The 18767-nt window shown below is 34.2% G+C and overlaps 2 protein-coding genes across 2 annotated transcripts; both read left to right on the top strand.

Moving 5' to 3' along the window:
* Positions 1–4245: 4245 nt before the first annotated feature.
* On the top strand, positions 4246–7261 carry LOC137815200 (protein terminal ear1 homolog). Its single transcript, XM_068618281.1, has 5 exons — positions 4246–5085; positions 5248–5878; positions 6221–6340; positions 6427–6568; positions 6666–7261. The coding sequence occupies exons 1-5, from the start codon at positions 4524–4526 to the stop codon at positions 6960–6962; spliced, it is 1752 nt and encodes a 583-aa protein (XP_068474382.1). The 5' UTR covers positions 4246–4523; the 3' UTR covers positions 6963–7261.
* A 5460-nt stretch (positions 7262–12721) lies between these two features.
* On the top strand, positions 12722–18713 carry LOC137815198 (putative multidrug resistance protein). The gene is made up of 7 exons (XM_068618279.1): positions 12722–13002; positions 13152–13206; positions 13550–13731; positions 13817–14274; positions 15033–15573; positions 15867–17839; positions 18263–18713. The coding sequence occupies exons 1-7, from the start codon at positions 12817–12819 to the stop codon at positions 18630–18632; spliced, it is 3765 nt and encodes a 1254-aa protein (XP_068474380.1). The 5' UTR covers positions 12722–12816; the 3' UTR covers positions 18633–18713.
* Positions 18714–18767: the final 54 nt, after the last annotated feature.

Raw genomic sequence — 18767 nt, 5'->3', positions numbered from 1 at the left:
ATTTTCATATCTAGAATGTTGTGTTGTAAATGGTATTGAAGATCGAGATCCAGTATTCATTTATGTTTGTCTACGGATCTTGATATTCGGAAGGTCATTTATGTTATTCAAGTAAGCTTTCAGATGGCAAAATCTGGGAGAGATGTATTAGTTTCGGACTTGCATATTCAAAACTTTGTAATTTGACTTACGTGACAACTTTTTAAATCATTAAGGACAAAACAGACATTTCATATCAATGTATTGGGTGCAGTGCAATTTTTTCTCTAATTACGTAAGTGTGTCTCGATATGCACAATAATGTCATTAGAGTTGAAATTAAGAATAATTTAAATACATATTCTTCTTTTAATCTATCAAGATTTCTTTTAAAAGAGGAAATTGTGACGGGTGAAGTGAATTCAATTTATGTTGAAGTTCATCCAAGCTACCATGTATCTTAAATCTTAAAATAATAGGGTTTACATTGATTTGTATATTTAAAAGGTTTTTGTTTTGTTTATGATTGAACAGTGAAAGAGCAGAGAAAGAGAAGAGGTTGAACTAATTAAAAAATTGGCACTTTGTGTTGAAAGAAAAAGAGAGTAAAAATCTAAGGTTTTGGCCACACGTACGTGAAGATTGCGAAACGATTTGCCACAGTGACCCGACAGACATTGTAGTATGACATCTTGGTCCGTGGTCCCGCGCCACGCGACCACTCCCCAAGGTTCTCCATTCACACTCCGCATTTCAAAATTCTATATCTTTTTATCACATTATAATATCTATCATGTTTTTCCACTTGGATTAATGAGTATTAAGATTGAGGTTATAACTCGTTTAAAATAAGTTTGAAATAACTCTGATACCATGTTAAAAAGGTAAATTTTATGTTTAATTCAACTTCATAAAATCAGTTTATAAGATAAAATTTATACTTGTTTATATACTTTGAAATGTCTTAATTTTTAATTGATGTAAGATCTTGAATAATGAGAGAGAAAAAGGATTAAAGTGAAAATGATTATTTGAGAATGTTAAATCTGTTTGAGAGATGTTTATGGTGATTAATTTAAAATGATGGAAGATATGCATAGGTTAGTGGAGGTTGCAGCAAACATTGCTGGTAACAAGGATGGTTCCTTCTGGTTTTGTGTTCAAAATCCCACTTTTTTTTGTCTCTAATCAACTCTTCCTTCATACTTTTCTTTTCATCCCATGCACTTTGGTTCTTGTGATGAGTGCAATGCTTTATGCTGCTCACCAATGTCTCGTTTTACAAACCTCTCTTCATTCTTTTATAAAATAATGATACATAATCTGAAATAATGATACATTGACAACTTGAATTTGAAATAATAATACATTGACAACCTGTTCCAGTACATAATCTGTGATTCATCTATAAAAAAAATAGTATTTTTGTCATTTTAGGTAAAAAAATAAAATATTGTAGAGTGATTCAAGTTATCAATGTATCACTTGTACATGAAATAATGATATATTGACAGCCTGTTCCAGAATACAATCTGTGATTCATATAAAAAAAAATAGTATTTTCGTCATTTTATGTAAAAAAATAAAATATTGTAAAGTGATTCAAGTTATCAATGTATCACTTGTATCTGGAATAATGATGCATTGACAACCTGTTCCAGTATACAATCTGCGATTCATATAAAAAAAAATAGTATTTTTGTAATTTTATGTAAAAAAAAAAATGTTGTACACTGATTCAAGTTATCATGTATCACTTGTTGTTTTTTATAAGATCACATCTTTGTTACAGTTTCAAGAACTAAGACCCAAAATCAATGTTCATATAATGATGTACTGGTGTTTGGACTCAAGTGTTTAGAATGTTATACCTGGATAAGTAGTGCAACAATACATAATAAAAAAACATATAAGTGGAATCTTCTTACAAATTTTCATATATGTTAATTGAATGAGATTTCTTAAAACTTATTCACAATTAAATTAGAGAACTTTTTTTAAAAAAGATATAGTTGAGATTTGTGAAATACATATCCAAAATAGAGAAAATAAAACTTTTTCTAAGAAGAATGAAGTCTTACTTTCCCCATTTTCTGCATTCTAATTTATGATTTGTACAAATTATAATTTTAAAAGTGCATGATTAATTCTTGAAAAGATTATTGTGTTACCAAGCCTCTTGTGTTAGTGTCCTCTCACAAGAAAATAAAATAGTTAACATTTAGATTCAACAAATAAAATTATAATTGAAGTTTAACTTGTTAAGAAAAAAAAGAGGTTGGTTGAAGATAAAAGAAAATCCTTGAGGATATTTTCATAAATATGTTTAGGAAAGAATAATCCAATAGCCCTATATCTTTTAGTGTTGGAGATCTCACATCGACTAGAGATTAGAGTCTTTCATTATATATAAGTGGGTGTAAATCTCAATCCCATGAGCCGGTTTTATGGGGTTGAGTTAGGCTTAAAGTCCACTTTCTAATATGATATCAGAGCCATTTTGGGTGCAAATCTCAACCCTATGAGCCAGTTTTATGGGGTTGAGTTAGGCTTAAAGTCCACTTCCTAATATTTAGAACTCGAGGCCAAAAAATGAATTTGTAAATATTTATTTTTATTTTCTATCCTAAAAATGGTTATAAAAATTATTTATAAAGAAATTTATCTTCCAAAATTGCAAAGGAAATAAATGAGAATGTAAATATGGTTTTGTTATAACGTAGTACTTACTCCCTTCTTAAGAATGGTGAATAAAGAAACAGGGAAACATCGCTTTCACCTACTTTTAGCGCCACTTTTCTTTCTCATCTTCTGCCCTACACACCACCATTTTTTCTATTTTTTTTCTACTTTTTTTTCCTTCATAAATACAACAATTATTCATCAAAAATCATATTCACACATCATTTTTACACTGTTAAAGAAAGATTAGTATATTCTTAAAGGGACTTTTTGTAACTAAAATTGAAAAAAAAGTGACAAAACTTGCATGGTAGTAGAACTGAGAGATGCTTCTCTCTTGTATCACCTTTTGCAAGAAGAATAAAAAAAAATGGTGCATGGATATACACATGAAAAGGACAATGGGAGAGACGTGGAAGATGGAGGCAGTGTGATGCAAAGAATCAAATGGTGAGAATAAAATAGGTTCAGCACTTCAGAAATCTCACTTTTCACAGCAGATTGGAATCCTAACTCAATGAAACAGACAATTATTAAACTTATTATTGCAGTGCCAATGGTAACTCAAATTCCATTTTTTTATTCATAATCCCACCCAACCACTATTTACAGAACAACAACCATCCACCCTTGTCTCTGCATAATAATGCATCATTCTTTTTCAGCTGTCTTTTGTAGAGTTTTTCATGGTTCATGAGAGGTTTTGTTTTGTGTGATTGCAGAATACCATGATGTTTTTGTTTTTATAATTTGAGTTTATGAGTTTGAGGCAGCTTATGGGCTGTGTGTTTGGGCCTATAGAAGAAATGAATGAATGAGAAAGGAGAGAAGTGAAAATAGCTAAGAAAAAGAGTGTCACAAAAATCAGAGGTGTAAGGAAGTGTTCACAGAAAAAGCATAATGAGCAGTAGAAAATACAAAAACATGAAATAGTACGGTACTCAAGCAGGCATTGGAGCCATTTATTGCTGTCCTCTTTTGGCATATCTTGTTTTATGCAGCAAAGCAACTTCAACAACAACCTTCAATGGAGAATCAATAACCTTAATTAATATTTAATCAATCAAGCATCATGGTTTCACTATGTGAATGAAAAGGTCTCACAAACAAATCACACTCTTTGCAAAAACTCAAATGGAAGATGCCACTCTGGTCAAAGGGTTCATTTATTGGATTCTGGTTTGACCATTTATGTCATAACATTGCAAGAGATAACAGTTACAATACAGTGTATGAGTCTATAAAAAAAACACTGAAATTTAATCCTGAATATGCTAAAGATTCTTACTTTATATTGTTTTAACTAATGGGCATGTATTTAAAAAAACACATACCATAAGGGTATGACAGAATGTATGCAGAGTAGATTATGCAGAGAAGATTAGTCAAAAACATATTAAATAAACCAAATTGAATGGTAATTTTTTTAATTAGGTCATTGAATGTTGGTCTTGAACAGTGTAAATTGTGAGAAATAATGAATGAATAGATTAAGATGGAGAGAAGAATAGAGTAATGGAGGGAGAGAGGGGTAGAAAAGTAAAATGGTGGAAGCATAAGATAGCATTAGGTGTGAGAGAAAGTACATTTTTGGCAACTTTGGGTTCAATAGGAAAGTGGAGAATGAGGAAAACAGTGGAGAGAGCGAGTTAGTGAGTTGGTGAGTGAGTGTGTGACTCGGACTTCTTCTTCTTCTCCATTCTCTCTCTTTGCTTTTCTTTTGTAACCCTTTTTAGAGGGCTCACTCCGACAGAACACAAAAAAACCTCTGTGTCTGTCACAGAAAAAACAGAGAGAGAGAGAGACATAAGAACAGAGGTGAAGAAGCAAAGTGAAAGAAGAAAAAGAGTGTTGTTGATCTAATGGGAGAAACCGGAATCATTGTCCGGTTGGAGGGAAGCTTGGACCCAAGAGCTGAAGAGTTCAGACCAACCATAAGCAACCCTCTTGTTCAATGCCATTGGTACCCTGTTCCTCTGCCTCTACCCTTACCATTACCCTTACCCTTCCCACACCCTGTTCCTCCGCCGCCGCCGCCGCACCTCTCCACCTCCTCCACCCGCTCCCTCCTCCTCACGCCGCTCCCCTTCACCTCCGACTCCGCCCTACGCGCCGAACTCCAGGCCTTCGGCGACGTCAGAGCCCTCCAAACGGAAGCCCTCCGCCACGGAATCCTCATCGTCCACTTCTACGACCTCCGCCATGCAGAGTCCGCCTTCGCCGCCATCCGCTCCATGCACCACCACTTCCCTCAATTCGCCCCCGCCGCCCCCGGCCTCCTCTCCGCCCGCCCCGTCTCCGCCCACTACGTCCTCCCCTCCTCCTCCTCCACCCCAGACGCCCACAACCAAGGCACCCTCGTCGTCTTCAACCTCGACCCCCACCTCTCCACCGACCACCTCCGTCGACTCTTCCACCCTTTTGGTATTTCTGCAAACTTTCTCTCTCTCTGCACTTTCCTGTTATTATAATATTTGTGTGATGAGAACTTTTGCTTCAGCTTCCTCATTTGATAAATAATGGGATTGAGATGTCTTTGTCTTGGACTTTTTGTGTCTCCTTTTTTTGTTTTGGGTGAATGCATAGGTCCCATCAAGGAATTGAGAGATACGCCATGGAAGAAGAACCAAAGATTCGTGGAGTTCTTCGACACCAGAGACGCTGCCAAGGCCTTGAAGCACATGAACGGCAAGCAAATTCACGGGAAACCCATCATCATCGAGTTCAGCAGACCCGGTGGTCACACTCGCAAGTTCTTCCACCACTCTGCTTCATCCAAAGCCACTCCTCTCGATTTCAATGCCCCACCACGCCGTTTTGATGCTCCTCGCCTGCACAGCTCCCACCCTCAATTGGCTCGCAAGAAATCATTGGAGAGTCCCGTCAAGGTTGAAGAATCTGTGGATGAGGCAATTGGGTCAATGAGTTTGACCGGGGATGTTGGAAATGGGGTTGAAGAGCAGCAGCACTCACATGGTGGTGGCCCCCCAAGGAGGAATCTTAGCAGAAAGCAGAATTGCGAGACCACGCTAGTGGTAGCAACCACTAAGCAACAGCAACAACAACCACAGCAACTACCTAGAAGTAGGCACTGGAAGGGAAAGCAAGCAAAGAAACACGAAGCTCGCTTTCTAATAAAAGAGGATGCCATTGTCGAGTCTGGTCCCAAAGATCCTAGAACTACTGTCATGATCAAAAACATTCCCAACAAGTACAGGTCCGTTTCTCTTTTTTATACTTTTATTACACTCCATTGCTTCCTTTTCTTCTGTTTCTCTTCCTGTTCATGTTATCTTATGTTACCTGCTAGGACCAGCTCAAACCATGAGAGATCACCAATTGAGCTTCTTCTTTCTAGTCATGTAAACAGTGTTTATATAAAAGCATATCAAGAAAGAGAGAGAGAGAGAGAGTGAGATGTACTGTGTAAAGTATAATGATAGTATGAATTAGTATTGAATAAGTTAAAGTATGAATTAGTATTTTATCTATTTTTTTTTTTTTTGATTTGATTTGAAATTCTTGAGCATTTTATATTCTGTGTGTGTGTATGTTGCAGTCAGAAGTTGCTATTAAACATGCTGGATAATCACTGCATACACTGCAACGAGCAGGTTGCAGACGGCGATGAGCAGCCTCTATCCTCCTACGACTTCGTGTACCTCCCCATTGATTTCAAGTATAAAATTTTTAATCTTTTTTCCTTAAACCAAAACCCATTAATCAAACCACCCTGCAAATGTGATTTTCTGTGTTTTGGAACAGCAACAAGTGCAACGTGGGATATGGGTTCGTGAACATGACATCCTCGGAGGCCACACTCAGGCTCTACAAGGCCTTCCACCTTCAGCATTGGGAGGTTTTCAACTCAAGAAAAATCTGTGAAGTCACCTATGCAAGAGTTCAGGTATGTATGATGATACTAAAAAGAATTCAAATTTGTTTTGTTTACTCAGATGGGGCACGGTAGATTGTCATAAGAATGGTTTTGAACAATAATGAAGGGTTTGGAGGCATTGAAGGAGCACTTTAAGAACTCAAAGTTCCCATGCGAGATGGAGCATTACCTGCCAGTGGTGTTTTCACCACCTCGAGATGGGAGGGAACTCACTGAGCCACTTCCATTAGTGGGGAACAGCAGCAGCAACAAACAGCAGCAGCACCAACCACCCATTTCAATTCCAAGCTGCTGCGATGATAATGGCGGTGATGACGTGTCGAGCAGCAAAAGCGGCGGCGTGTGTGATGATGATGACACGAATGGTGCAGAAGTGGGTGGTGGAGGAAGCCTAGTAAATTGAGAAGGGTAGCAGCATAGTATAGTGTAGTTGTAGTGTTGTGACTGTGAATGAATCAAGAAAAAAAAAATGTGTGATAGAATGAATTTAGCATCAGCTAGGTAGCACAGACAGACAGCATTTAAGGTGGTTGAGCAACGAGCCACACCTGTGTTCTCTTTCTCTCTCTTTCTCTTCGTGTTCGTACCTACGAACCTCTTGCTGCTCACTGCTCACCTTTCCTCCAATTTCTTCATTTTTTCTTTTCTTTTTCTTTCCAGTGATATTTCATTTTTACCTTTCTTTTTCTGCTCTTTCAATCACTTCTGTTCCCTTCTAGCTTCTGCTACTAAAATGCAGTGTGTTTACTTTGCTTTGGAATGAACTATTTACCAACACAGAAACCTCAATCATGGACAACATAGAAAACCATAGCTGTTTGTTTTTCACAATTACTAAGTTTGTGTTTGTGCACTAAAAAGAAAATCATCACATTACAATTAATTTTACTACGTTCGTGTATGTGCACTAAAAAGAACATCAAATTAAATTAATTTTATTATATCTGTGTAGGTGTATTATAAGAAAATTATCAAAATATAATTAATTTTAAAAGTTAAAATAATTAATTATTATTAGAAATCATTATAGAGACACAGAAATTGCTTTAAATATAAATAATATTTTTGGTTAGAGTTTAAGATTTAAAATTAAATTCAGTTAATGTAATGATTAATTTTATTTTATTTTAATTATTATTTAATGAAGTTTTTGTAGTTTGTGTTAAGTCTAAGGTAAAAATGAGCTAGTTTTTAATGTTTGGTAGAGAAGAAATTAAGCTAAACGAACAGAAAAAGATAGAATTATGTAAAATTGAAGATGTTAATTGGTGGAACTAAAGAAAATACAAAATGGGTTTTATGAATTGTAAATTTTTATTTTATTTTATTCCTTTTTAGTTTTTCAAATTCTTTTAGTACCAAAATACAAAATGGGTTTTATGAATTGCAAGATTATTTTTTATTTTCTTCCTTTTTAGTTTTTCAAATTCTTTTAGTACCAAATAAAGGTTTACCTTTATTTAATACAGTGAAAACATGACTGTCAAATCGTTGGCATAGCTGGGTCTTTTATTATGCTTGCAGAGATTTAATTTTTCACTGTGAATCGTGAAAAAGACTTTGCTGACAAACCTAAAATTTATTGCTTATTACGCCTCGAGTAAATAAATAAATAAATAAATTAATTAATTAATTAACATTTTCTTAAAATATAATTATTGGTCTCTTAAGATCTGCTGCATCTATAAATAAATTATTAAAACTGAAGTTGAAAAAGAAAAATAGCTATTCGATTCAACAGTAATTCATACATAAACATTTTTAATTTAACTTGAATTTTCTTAACGAGATTGTTGTTTAAAAAAATCAAGAGCCTTTTTTAGGTAAAATAAAATAGAAAACTGTGTTTTGGCCATTGATGGTTATTTCTATATTCCTTTTTATATATATATAGGCCTGGAAATGTTTTTATTTTCTCTGGAATAATATATAGAAGATTATTTTTTTTAATCATAATAAAAATTTATACAATAAAATTGAATTTTTAAAAGTTTTATATATTTTTCTTTTTTTAATAGTGTTAGAATCGTGTTAAATGTATTTTTTAAATTACACATTTCACTAATACATGTTTTATGAATATCGTATGAAAAGATAAAGACAAAAATTACAAACATTTAGTGTCATCCACTTCAGATTTTAAAAATTTAAATTGGATCAACCTTTTAGGATGTTATATTCACGCTATGACCTGATTAATACAAAAAATCGCGTTAGTAGATATTTAATTAGTAACATGTGAAGTTAAGTTTATAGTATACTTATCAATGATATTCTTTAGATGTGTGGATGACTTATTGTGTAGGGAACAAAACCACACAACAGTCAATAGTCATATCAATGTCTTGATGACTTATTGTGTAGGAACAAAACCACACAACAGTCAACAGTCATATCAATCGTTAATAAGACAAGTAATCGTCAATGACCCTTGTATCATTCATGTAAAGATATAGTAAATATTTAAAACATGAAATAATAATAATTGATGAATTCTAACTAAACTTACTCATTAATATAAAGACTTAAATAAAATTGTTTTTTCTCTTTCAGATACGTGTGTCAACACAAACACACCGACACACTATTTAAAAGACATGTCCGAGTCTCAGGTGACAACTTCTACAAATAAAATAAAAGGTGATTCAACTTTAATTGAAATTTGATTATATTAAAATTAATAAGACAATTTTTTAATAATATAATTATTTTTATTAAGATTTATTTATTTTAATAATTTGTTGTGATAAGTTAAACTTGATTGATAAAAAATCCTTAGTAGTGTGGTGTTTTTTTGTTTGTGTTGTGGTGAATGTGGAGCATGATATTTTTGACACACCATTTAATGTTGTTGTGTAGCTTTCAGTTACAGAAGAAAAAGAAAGAGAAAGAACTCAACAGCACCACCACCTTCACATCTCTGTCAGATTTTTTCACCTGTTCTTTTCCTCATTTGATTCTCTGGGGTTTTGACACCTGGACCACCTGATGCTTCCCACGTCACTCCCCTTCCCATCTTAAACCTCGTATCCTGTCTCTCTTTCTCTCTCTCTTTCTCACATTAACTGCACATTATTTCCAACTCAATCCAAAATATTCAAAACACATATTTTTTTTTTAAATTCTAGAATTTATATGACTTTTTCTGTACCCACTCCCACACTTTCATTATTCTAACGGAACAAATATTTTATTTTTCTGTTAAAAAAAATAAAAAATTTAGCAAAAATAAAATTTAAAACATATATTTATACATATAAATCTTTATTATCAATTTTATATAATGTTGGAGATCCCACATCTATATAAAAATATTTCATTGTATATAAGTGCATTGTATATAAGTGCATGCAAACCTCATCCAGTTTTATGGGATTGAGTTAAACTTAAAATTCACTTCGTAATATAGTATCAAAGCCATTTAAAATCTATTCTAAAGAATGTTTGTTGGATATATCCTGTCACCCGCTATAATTCTCACAGTTGACACAGAGTCACGAAAACCCTAATTGTTTCACGATGCACTCACTGTACGCACAGACAATTAGGGCAACACAGTACTAATTATTCATGTGTCACCCTCTGATGTTTCTCACTAGCTGACTTGATCGTCGGAGTGCAAACGACCGCGAGGGCGCCCCTTTGTTCACTTCTTTTCAGGTACTCACAAACGGAGCAGAACGAAGGTGTCCTAGCTCGTGAAGACAAGCCACACATAAAAATGACCCAGGTCAACCGACGAAAACATTGTTATCGAACCACCCATAATATTTTTCTCATACACAAGCTCTGACGATGCAAACTTCTCTTGTAACGAAGAAATTTGTAAATTGTGGATGAATGGGAATTTCTTTTGAATATTAAGACATTTTTAAAATTATATAATAGTGAGAAGAAAAGGTATTAATTTTTGAAGATAGATGTTGGTTTAGGGTTTAAAATGGTTGGTTGTCTATTTGTTAGTAATGAGGAGAAGACATGCGTGGTGGATGTACTTTTCGATGCAATCAAGGTCACACGGTTGCCCCCTTACACGTATCACTTCCTTTAACTAAATACTTTTTACATAAATATACGTTTCTCTCTACCTTTCGGTTTATGTCTAATTCTTTCACAAATTTTTAAACTATATATAATATCTAATATTATTCGAAATTTATCTCAACACTGTAAAATAATTAACTCATAAAATAAGTTTCTCCACCTATATATTGTATATAATTTTTAGTTAATTTAGAATTTTCATTATTATTTTTTACTATTAATTCATACGTAAAATTATATTGTACTTACATAAACAAAGTGAGTTAAATATTATCTGAAATTTGTTGTACAATTATTGGCGTGTCGGTTGTCTCTTCGTTCTATTCTTCGAGTTTTTTCTCTTAATTGTTAACGTTGAGTCGAAGTTGATATGAAAAAGTACTTCGATGCTCAAGTAAGTAATCTGGGTAAAAAGTGTATATTTGTAAATTGATTAAACTCTGCAAAGAGTTTATTTTTATAGTGTTTAGTCACTGACACTTGTGATAGACTGAATATCAGTTGTTCATTGATTTGTAATGTGCTCCCTGATTTATAAGATTTATAGGGAGGTATATTGGTATATGAATATGTTTGTATATTTGAAGAGATGTTATCCGCATAATCCCGACATGACTAAAAAAAATTCTCATAACTATCATTAATGTCATTTATTAAGTGTCTTGAAATATGTTTTGATATCGTCGATCACCGAGACTAACTCGTCAAATACCAACCAGTTTATATATATTTATAAATGATTCGATAACAATTATATAACAAATTATATTATAAATTTAAAACTTTTCAGTAGAAATAGTATCATAATGTTTAATTAATAAACATTTGTCTTTATATAGTTGGACACTGAACTTCATTGGAAACACCATTTGTACGGACACCCTCTCTTTTATGCGTCTTCCTTCGTAGAAAACCTTATTCTAATTAATCACTTTTATTTATATAATCCATAATCCATTTAGTTCTTCTCTAAACCCCTGCTATAGATGTTTTTGGAGAATCTACTTCTGTCACAAAGTACGACAACTCACTGTTGTTCTAAATTTTTTAACATGTATTTAATTTTTATGGATAAAAAAATATAAGTTTAAATAGTGATTTTAATAAAATTAAATATCTCACCAACAAATTCAATTCACAACTTTAAAAATCAGAACAAATGACCTAACCTGTTCATTGTATTCGATGACCAAATTCAAAAAATTCAACCCAAAACTGAGGGCTACCCAAAAGATTTAATTTATATATTACGTTTTCGAGAAAAGTATATTTAAAATTACTTATCGTTTTACAAAATCCATGATACATTTTTTTCAAGGTCATACTTAATCAATAAATATTAAAAACATGGTTAGAGTAAATTAATAACTAATTAAATAAATAAAGAATGTATCAAAAACTATTAATATTTTCTATGAAATTCATAATATTATTTTTGTTTTTAAAACAGCACCTAAATGTTGTTCTCCTAATGTTCTTTAGATTCAAGGTGATTTAGTTTACCTGCACTTCCAAAAACAAATTATTTAGAACAAAATATTCATAAGATTCTTATTGCCTGGGAGTTAGAGATTTTTATGATAACAAATATTTTTTTATTCCCACATTGGACACATTAACCTATTTTTTCATTTGTCCTATGTAGTTTAATTTTTTCTATTCTCATCATTCCAAGCTAAAGGAAATGCATAACACAAAAGTGTAAGTGAGATTGATTAGATTATTCATTGAAAAAAAGTGAAAAAATAATGGTTATTTTCGTATGATTAACATGACGTACTATGAATTTAGTGATGTTACATGCACTCTATTAATTAACCAAAATTATGCAGAATTCTAACTCATCTTCCTACTCTATTAATTAACCAAAATTATGCAGAATTGTAACCCATCTTCCTCGTCTTTCGTGTGTGGACATTATATGTGTCTCTTGTGATTAAAACTATACAAAAATAATATAATCATAGTGTCTTGTTCAATCAAACTATAACATGATGTCTCTTAGTGACAAGGAATTAATTGAGGAATCCGCAATTAGAAAACAAGTGCAGCCGGCAAATGTTAAAATCATGTATGTAGCTCAATCCATGTGGCCATAATTCTAAATAGAAAATTACAATAACTTAAAAACAAGTTCAAAGATAGGTATTATACAGAATAGGGTGTTGAAGAAGTTAAGATTTTTGTGGCATGCATAGAAATCCCACCAGGATATGGGTAGCAAAGGTGGATTCTTTCGTTATGCAGATGGAGTGGACAAATTTCTGTTACTCTTTGGGACATTGGGTTGCATTGGGGGTGGCCTACAAACCCCTATGACAATGCTTGTTCTTGGCAGTTTGATAGATGATTATGAAGGTGGATCTGAACATTCTGTGTCCAACCATGTTATAGACAAGGTAATTAGTGTGTGAGGTCATCACTGAAGCCATGGTTGCATTACTTTCTCTTGCTGTTAGTTATGATGGCATTCTACAGCATGAATAGAGTTTTTTATATTCCAAATCTTTCATTTGCTTCTGACAAAGTTCTGTCATCATTCTTTCAGTACGCTCTAAGGCTGCTTGGTGTTGCAATTGGGGTTGCTTTATCCTCCTTTATAGGTAAGCACTGCTGCAATTCTAGATATTTGGTTTCCATTGTTAATGATAACTAGGGTTTTTGAACTTTGTGCTTTTTACTGTGTAGCAAATCATGGATATGTGTAAAACATTATGTGAAAAAAACCTTGTACAGCTAAAGTAATTATTCCCCTTTTCAAATTTTCAGAATTCATGTTCCACTTTTTTGTAGATTAGAGTATGTAAACCTTATTTTATAAGCTGTTTTTATGAGGTTGATTAAGCTTAAAGTCTGATGTAATGAGAGCTCAATATTGGTTGAAAAAAAACAGAAAGAGTTGAATATTGATTTCAAGAGAGTGCATGTGTTTATGTTATTTTGCAGAAGGGGTGTGTTGGACAAGAACTGCAGAGAGACAAACTTCCCGCATGAGAATTGAGTATCTTAAATCAGTCCTAAGGCAAGAGGTTGGTTTCTTCGACAAGCAAACTGATTCCACAACTTTCCAAGTTATTGCCACCATAACTTCTGATGCTCAAACAATCCAAGATACCATAGCTGATAAGGTATGCATGCTCAATTATTTATAGAACCTTCCACCTTGTTTTGATGAACTCTTAGTGGTAAATCATTTATGTGTGTTTGTTGCAGGTGCCCAATTGTCTGGGTCACCTCTCAGCCTTTTTCTCTAGCTTCATAGTGGCACTCTTCCTTTCATGGAGACTTGCAGTGGCTGCTTTTCCATTTTCAATCATGATGATCATGCCGGCAATCATATTTGGGAAGGCCATGAAAGAGCTGGGAAATAAAATGAAGGATGCATATGGAGTTGCTGGCAGCATAGCTGAACAAGCAATCTCATCAATACGCACTGTTTATTCATATGTGGGTGAGAAGCAAACAATAAAAGCTTTCAACTTGGGTCTTGAAAAAAGTATGGAGATTGGCATAAAACAAGGTCAAATCAAGGGAGTGATAATCGGTAGCATTGGGTTGCTATATGCTACTTGGGCATTCCAATCCTGGGTTGGTAGTGTTCTTGTCAGGACAAAAGGAGAAAGTGGTGGCCCTGTGTTTTGTGCTGAAATATGCATCATTTGGGGAGGACTGTGAGTATTATCAATAATTTTTCAAACTTTAACAGGTTATTGGGAGAACATGTTGATATCTGCTATGAGGCTCGAACACGCCTCTTAAATGGTGTGTCCGTGTCAGACATATATATCAGACATCAACACTCCGACACTTATAGGATACGTATCGGTGAAGTGTCTAATTTAAAAAATATTTATTGAATTTTTGACAATTCTAGCACGGTTATAACACAATTTTAAAATAGAAAAATACATTAATTTTCTAAAAACTCAAACTTATTGTATAAAATTTTATTATGATTATAAAAATAAGAAACAAATACTTTTGAACAGTCATGATAAACATATTTTTGCTAAAAAAAACGGAAACATACTTGTGTACACAGATTTTTATTGTCAATTTATATAATTCATAATTCACAATTATATAATCTATAGATCCGTGTCTTCGTGTCTTACATTTTAGAGATTATACATATTTACATGTATGTATCCGTATCAGTGTTTATGCTAAATAGGATGTAAATGCAGAAACTTTGTTGAACACATTAAAAAATAGTCTAATAACATGGTTGGACACAAAATAAGTGTGGGTCCCTTATATATTCACGAGCCTACTCATAAGTGAACTAATGTCACTTCCAATCCAAAAACTAAAAGGAAAATGAATTTATATGATGTTTAACTAATGTTGAATTGGAGAAATATGTGCTTCTCTTGTTCATGGGACTTCATTTGCTAATTTCCTTGTCTGTTAACTTTAAAATGGACAGGTCTCTGATGAGTGCACTCCCAAATCTTGGTTTCATATTAGAGGCAACAATAGCTTCTACCCGAATTTTTGAGATGATTGATCGAGTGCCAAGCATAAATTCTTATATAGAAAAAGGAAAGGTCTTAACTCATGCAAGAGGAGAAATCACATTTCAAGATGTTGAGTTTAGTTACCCATCAAGGCCAGATGCACTGATTCTCCAAGGACTCAATCTGAAAGTGCAGGCTGGTAAAACACTGGGTCTAGTTGGAGGGAGTGGTTCTGGGAAATCTACTATAATCTCTTTGCTTGAAAGATTTTATGATCCTGTTTATGGTGAGATATTGCTTGATGGATATGATATACAGACACTGCATCCTAAGTGGTTAAGGTCCCAGATGGGACTGGTAAATCAGGAGCCAATTCTCTTTGCAACATCCATAAGGGAGAACATTCTATTTGGCAAGGAAGGAGCTTCAATGGATGGAGTTATAAGCGCAGCAAAGGCAGCAAATGCACATGATTTCATTGTCAAACTTCCTAATGGATATGAAACTCAAGTAAGCTACGAGTTCTGTCCCATTCCATACTTCTCATCACTTTGATTTTTATCAGCAAGATCCTAACTAGACAATAATTTTATGAGCCTTGAGTATAAAAGCTTTTACTGATAACTAAGTACAAATCTTGATAGATAAGACTTCTGAGGCAATTATTATCAAAGTAAAAAAAATGGTCATGCATATTAGTTTTGTAATTCGATGACAACATCTAAACTTTTTGTACTTTACTATACATACATTGTTTATTTTGTTCAATTTGATTGCTTAGGACTTTTCAATTTGTTGTTCAGGTGGGACAATTCGGTGCTCAGTTGTCTGGAGGGCAAAAGCAGAGGATTGCCATTGCAAGGGCTTTAATAAGAGAACCCAAAATCCTACTACTTGATGAAGCCACAAGTGCTTTGGATTCACAGTCCGAAAGACTAGTTCAGGAGGCCCTTGATAAGGCTTCTAGAGGAAGGACAACAATCATCATAGCACATCGCCTTTCAACAATTCGCAATGCTGATTCAATAGTAGTTCTTCAATCAGGAAGAGTCCTTGAATGTGGTTCCCATGATGAATTACTCCAACTGAACAATGGACAAGGAGGGGCTTACAGAAAAATGCTACAGCTTCAACAAGCAACAAGTCAAAACGAAATTGCATTGCATCCAATAAACAAGAGTCCCTTAGCTATGGAAAATCTTACTGTGGGTTGGAACCAGCACTCTACCGGTACACATAGAAGCCAAAATTCGAGATGGCAAAGTAGCCCAACTCATCATGCATTTAGCTCAACACAGCCATTTAGTCCCATATATTCAATCAGTGTTGTAGACTCTAGCTTTGATGACTACAACATGGAAAACTTTGAGAAATCTTCTCATACAAACTTCTCCCAATGGCATTTACTAAGAATGAATTCCCCTGAGTGGAGACATGCTTTGCTTGGGTGTTTAGGGGCCATTGGCTCTGGAATATGCCAACCAATTTACTCCTATTGCTTGGGAATAGTTGCATCTGTCTACTTCATAAAAGATGACTCTCGCATCAAATCAGAAATCAGGTTGTACTCCTCCATCTTCTGCTGCATAGCTGTTGTCTACTTCATTTCAGGCCTCCTTCAGCATTACAATTTTACCATTATGGGGGAGAGTTTGCTAAAAAGGGTGCGAGAAAATTTGCTAGAGAAGGTGTTAACTTTTGAGATGGGATGGTTTGACCAAGAGGAGAATGGCAGTGCAGCAATTTGTGCTCGTTTGGCAACTGAAGCCAACTTGGTTAGATCCCTTGTTGCAGAACGAATGTCATTGTTAGTTAATGTTTCTGTTATGGCTTTATTGGCTTTTGTTCTTAGTTTAATTGTCACATGGAGGGTGGCTCTTGTCATGATTGCAATGCAGCCTTTGATCATTGCATGTTTCTACTCAAAAAACATTCTCATGAAAAATATGGCAGGAAAAGCAAGAAGGGCTCAGAGAGAAGGTAGTCAATTGGCAATGGAAGCTACTGTTAACCACAGGACTATTGCTGCATTTTCATCTGAGAAAAGGATTTTGAACTTGTTCAGAACTTCTATGGAAGGCCCTAAGAAGGAAAGCATCAAGCAATCATGGATTTCAGGTTCCATTTTGTCAGTCTCATATTTTGTAACAACAGCATCTATAACTTTGACTTTTTGGTATGGAGGCCGGTTATTGAATAAAGGGCTGGTGGAATCTAAACATCTTTTGCAAGTTTTCCTCATTTTGATGGGCACTGGTAGGCAAATTGCAGAGACAGCAAGTGCAACTTCTGACATAGCTAAAAGTGGAAGAGCCATTAGTTCAGTATTTGCAATACTTGATAGGAAAAGTGAGATTGAACCAGAAGATCCTAGGCATAGAAAGTGTAAAAATACTTTGAAGGGCCATATAAAACTTAGAGATGTTTTTTTCTCATACCCAACAAGGCCAGAGCAAATGATTCTCAAGGGCCTCAATCTTGATATTGAAGCTGGCAAAACAGTTGCATTAGTGGGACAAAGTGGCTCGGGTAAATCCACCATCATTGGCTTAATCGAAAGATTTTATGACCCCATGAAGGGATCCATATCCATAGACAATTGTGACATAAGGGAATTTAACTTGAGAAGTTTGAGAACACATATTGCCTTGGTTAGTCAGGAGCCAACTCTCTTTGCAGGAACTATACGTGACAACATTGTGTATGGGAAAAAGGATGCATCAGAAGATGAAATAAGAAAGGCCACACGTCTTTCAAATGCTCATGAGTTTATAAGGTAGACTCTAGCTCTTTTTTATTTTAAATAGAAGTAATTTCAATGCCTTGAGCCTGTTAAAATTTGTTCACTAAACCAATCAGAAATCATTGTTAGCATGACATTTAAGACCATTACAGTAAAAGTTATTAGATGATAAATATGATCTCATATAATATTTTAGATGTTCAGTTGTAATTACTTTTTTAGTTGTAATTGTTTTATCAGTTATAACTGTTCTACCAGTTATAATCATAAGTTATAACTGCTCTATCAGCAAACTTAAGTGATTTGCTATTGCAAGTAAAAGCCAATGAACTTAACATAGATGACACTTTGTAATTTCTATGCGAATTCATGTACTATTTACTCTTTTTAACCTTTCTTTGCAATAAGAACATAGAAAACATTGTTGCCTTTAGTAACACAGTTTAAGTGATGTAGTTCAATGAAAGATGGATATGATACTTACTGTGGAGAAAGAGGAGTGCAGCTATCAGGAGGGCAGAAGCAGAGGATAGCAATTGCTCGAGCAGTACTAAAGAATCCTTCAATCCTTCTGTTAGACGAGGCAACAAGTGCTCTAGACGGTCTGTCAGAAAATCTGGTGCAGGAGGCATTGGAGAAAATGATGGTTGGAAGAACATGTGTGGTTATAGCTCACCGTTTGTCAACAATACAAAGTGTTGACTCCATAGTTGTGATTAAAAATGGGAAGGTGGTGGAACAAGGGTCGCACTCAGAGCTATTGAGAATTGGATCAAATGGGGCCTATTACTCCTTGACTAGGCTACAACAAGACCTCTCAACATGAGCTGATATGCAAAATATGCGCATGAATTCCAAAGATTAGTTCTGTAAAAATGTATCATTGTTATAGGTGAATGTCTTCACTAAACAGAAATACAAACAAAAACACATGAAATGCGAAAATGTAATTCGTCTCAGT

This window comes from Phaseolus vulgaris, chromosome 1 (genome assembly GCF_000499845.2).
Source record: "Phaseolus vulgaris cultivar G19833 chromosome 1, P. vulgaris v2.0, whole genome shotgun sequence".
NCBI classification, from domain to species: Eukaryota; Viridiplantae; Streptophyta; class Magnoliopsida; order Fabales; family Fabaceae; genus Phaseolus; species Phaseolus vulgaris.
The sequence above is the reverse complement of the archived record's forward strand: the minus strand, read 5'-3'. Positions and strand labels throughout refer to the sequence as shown.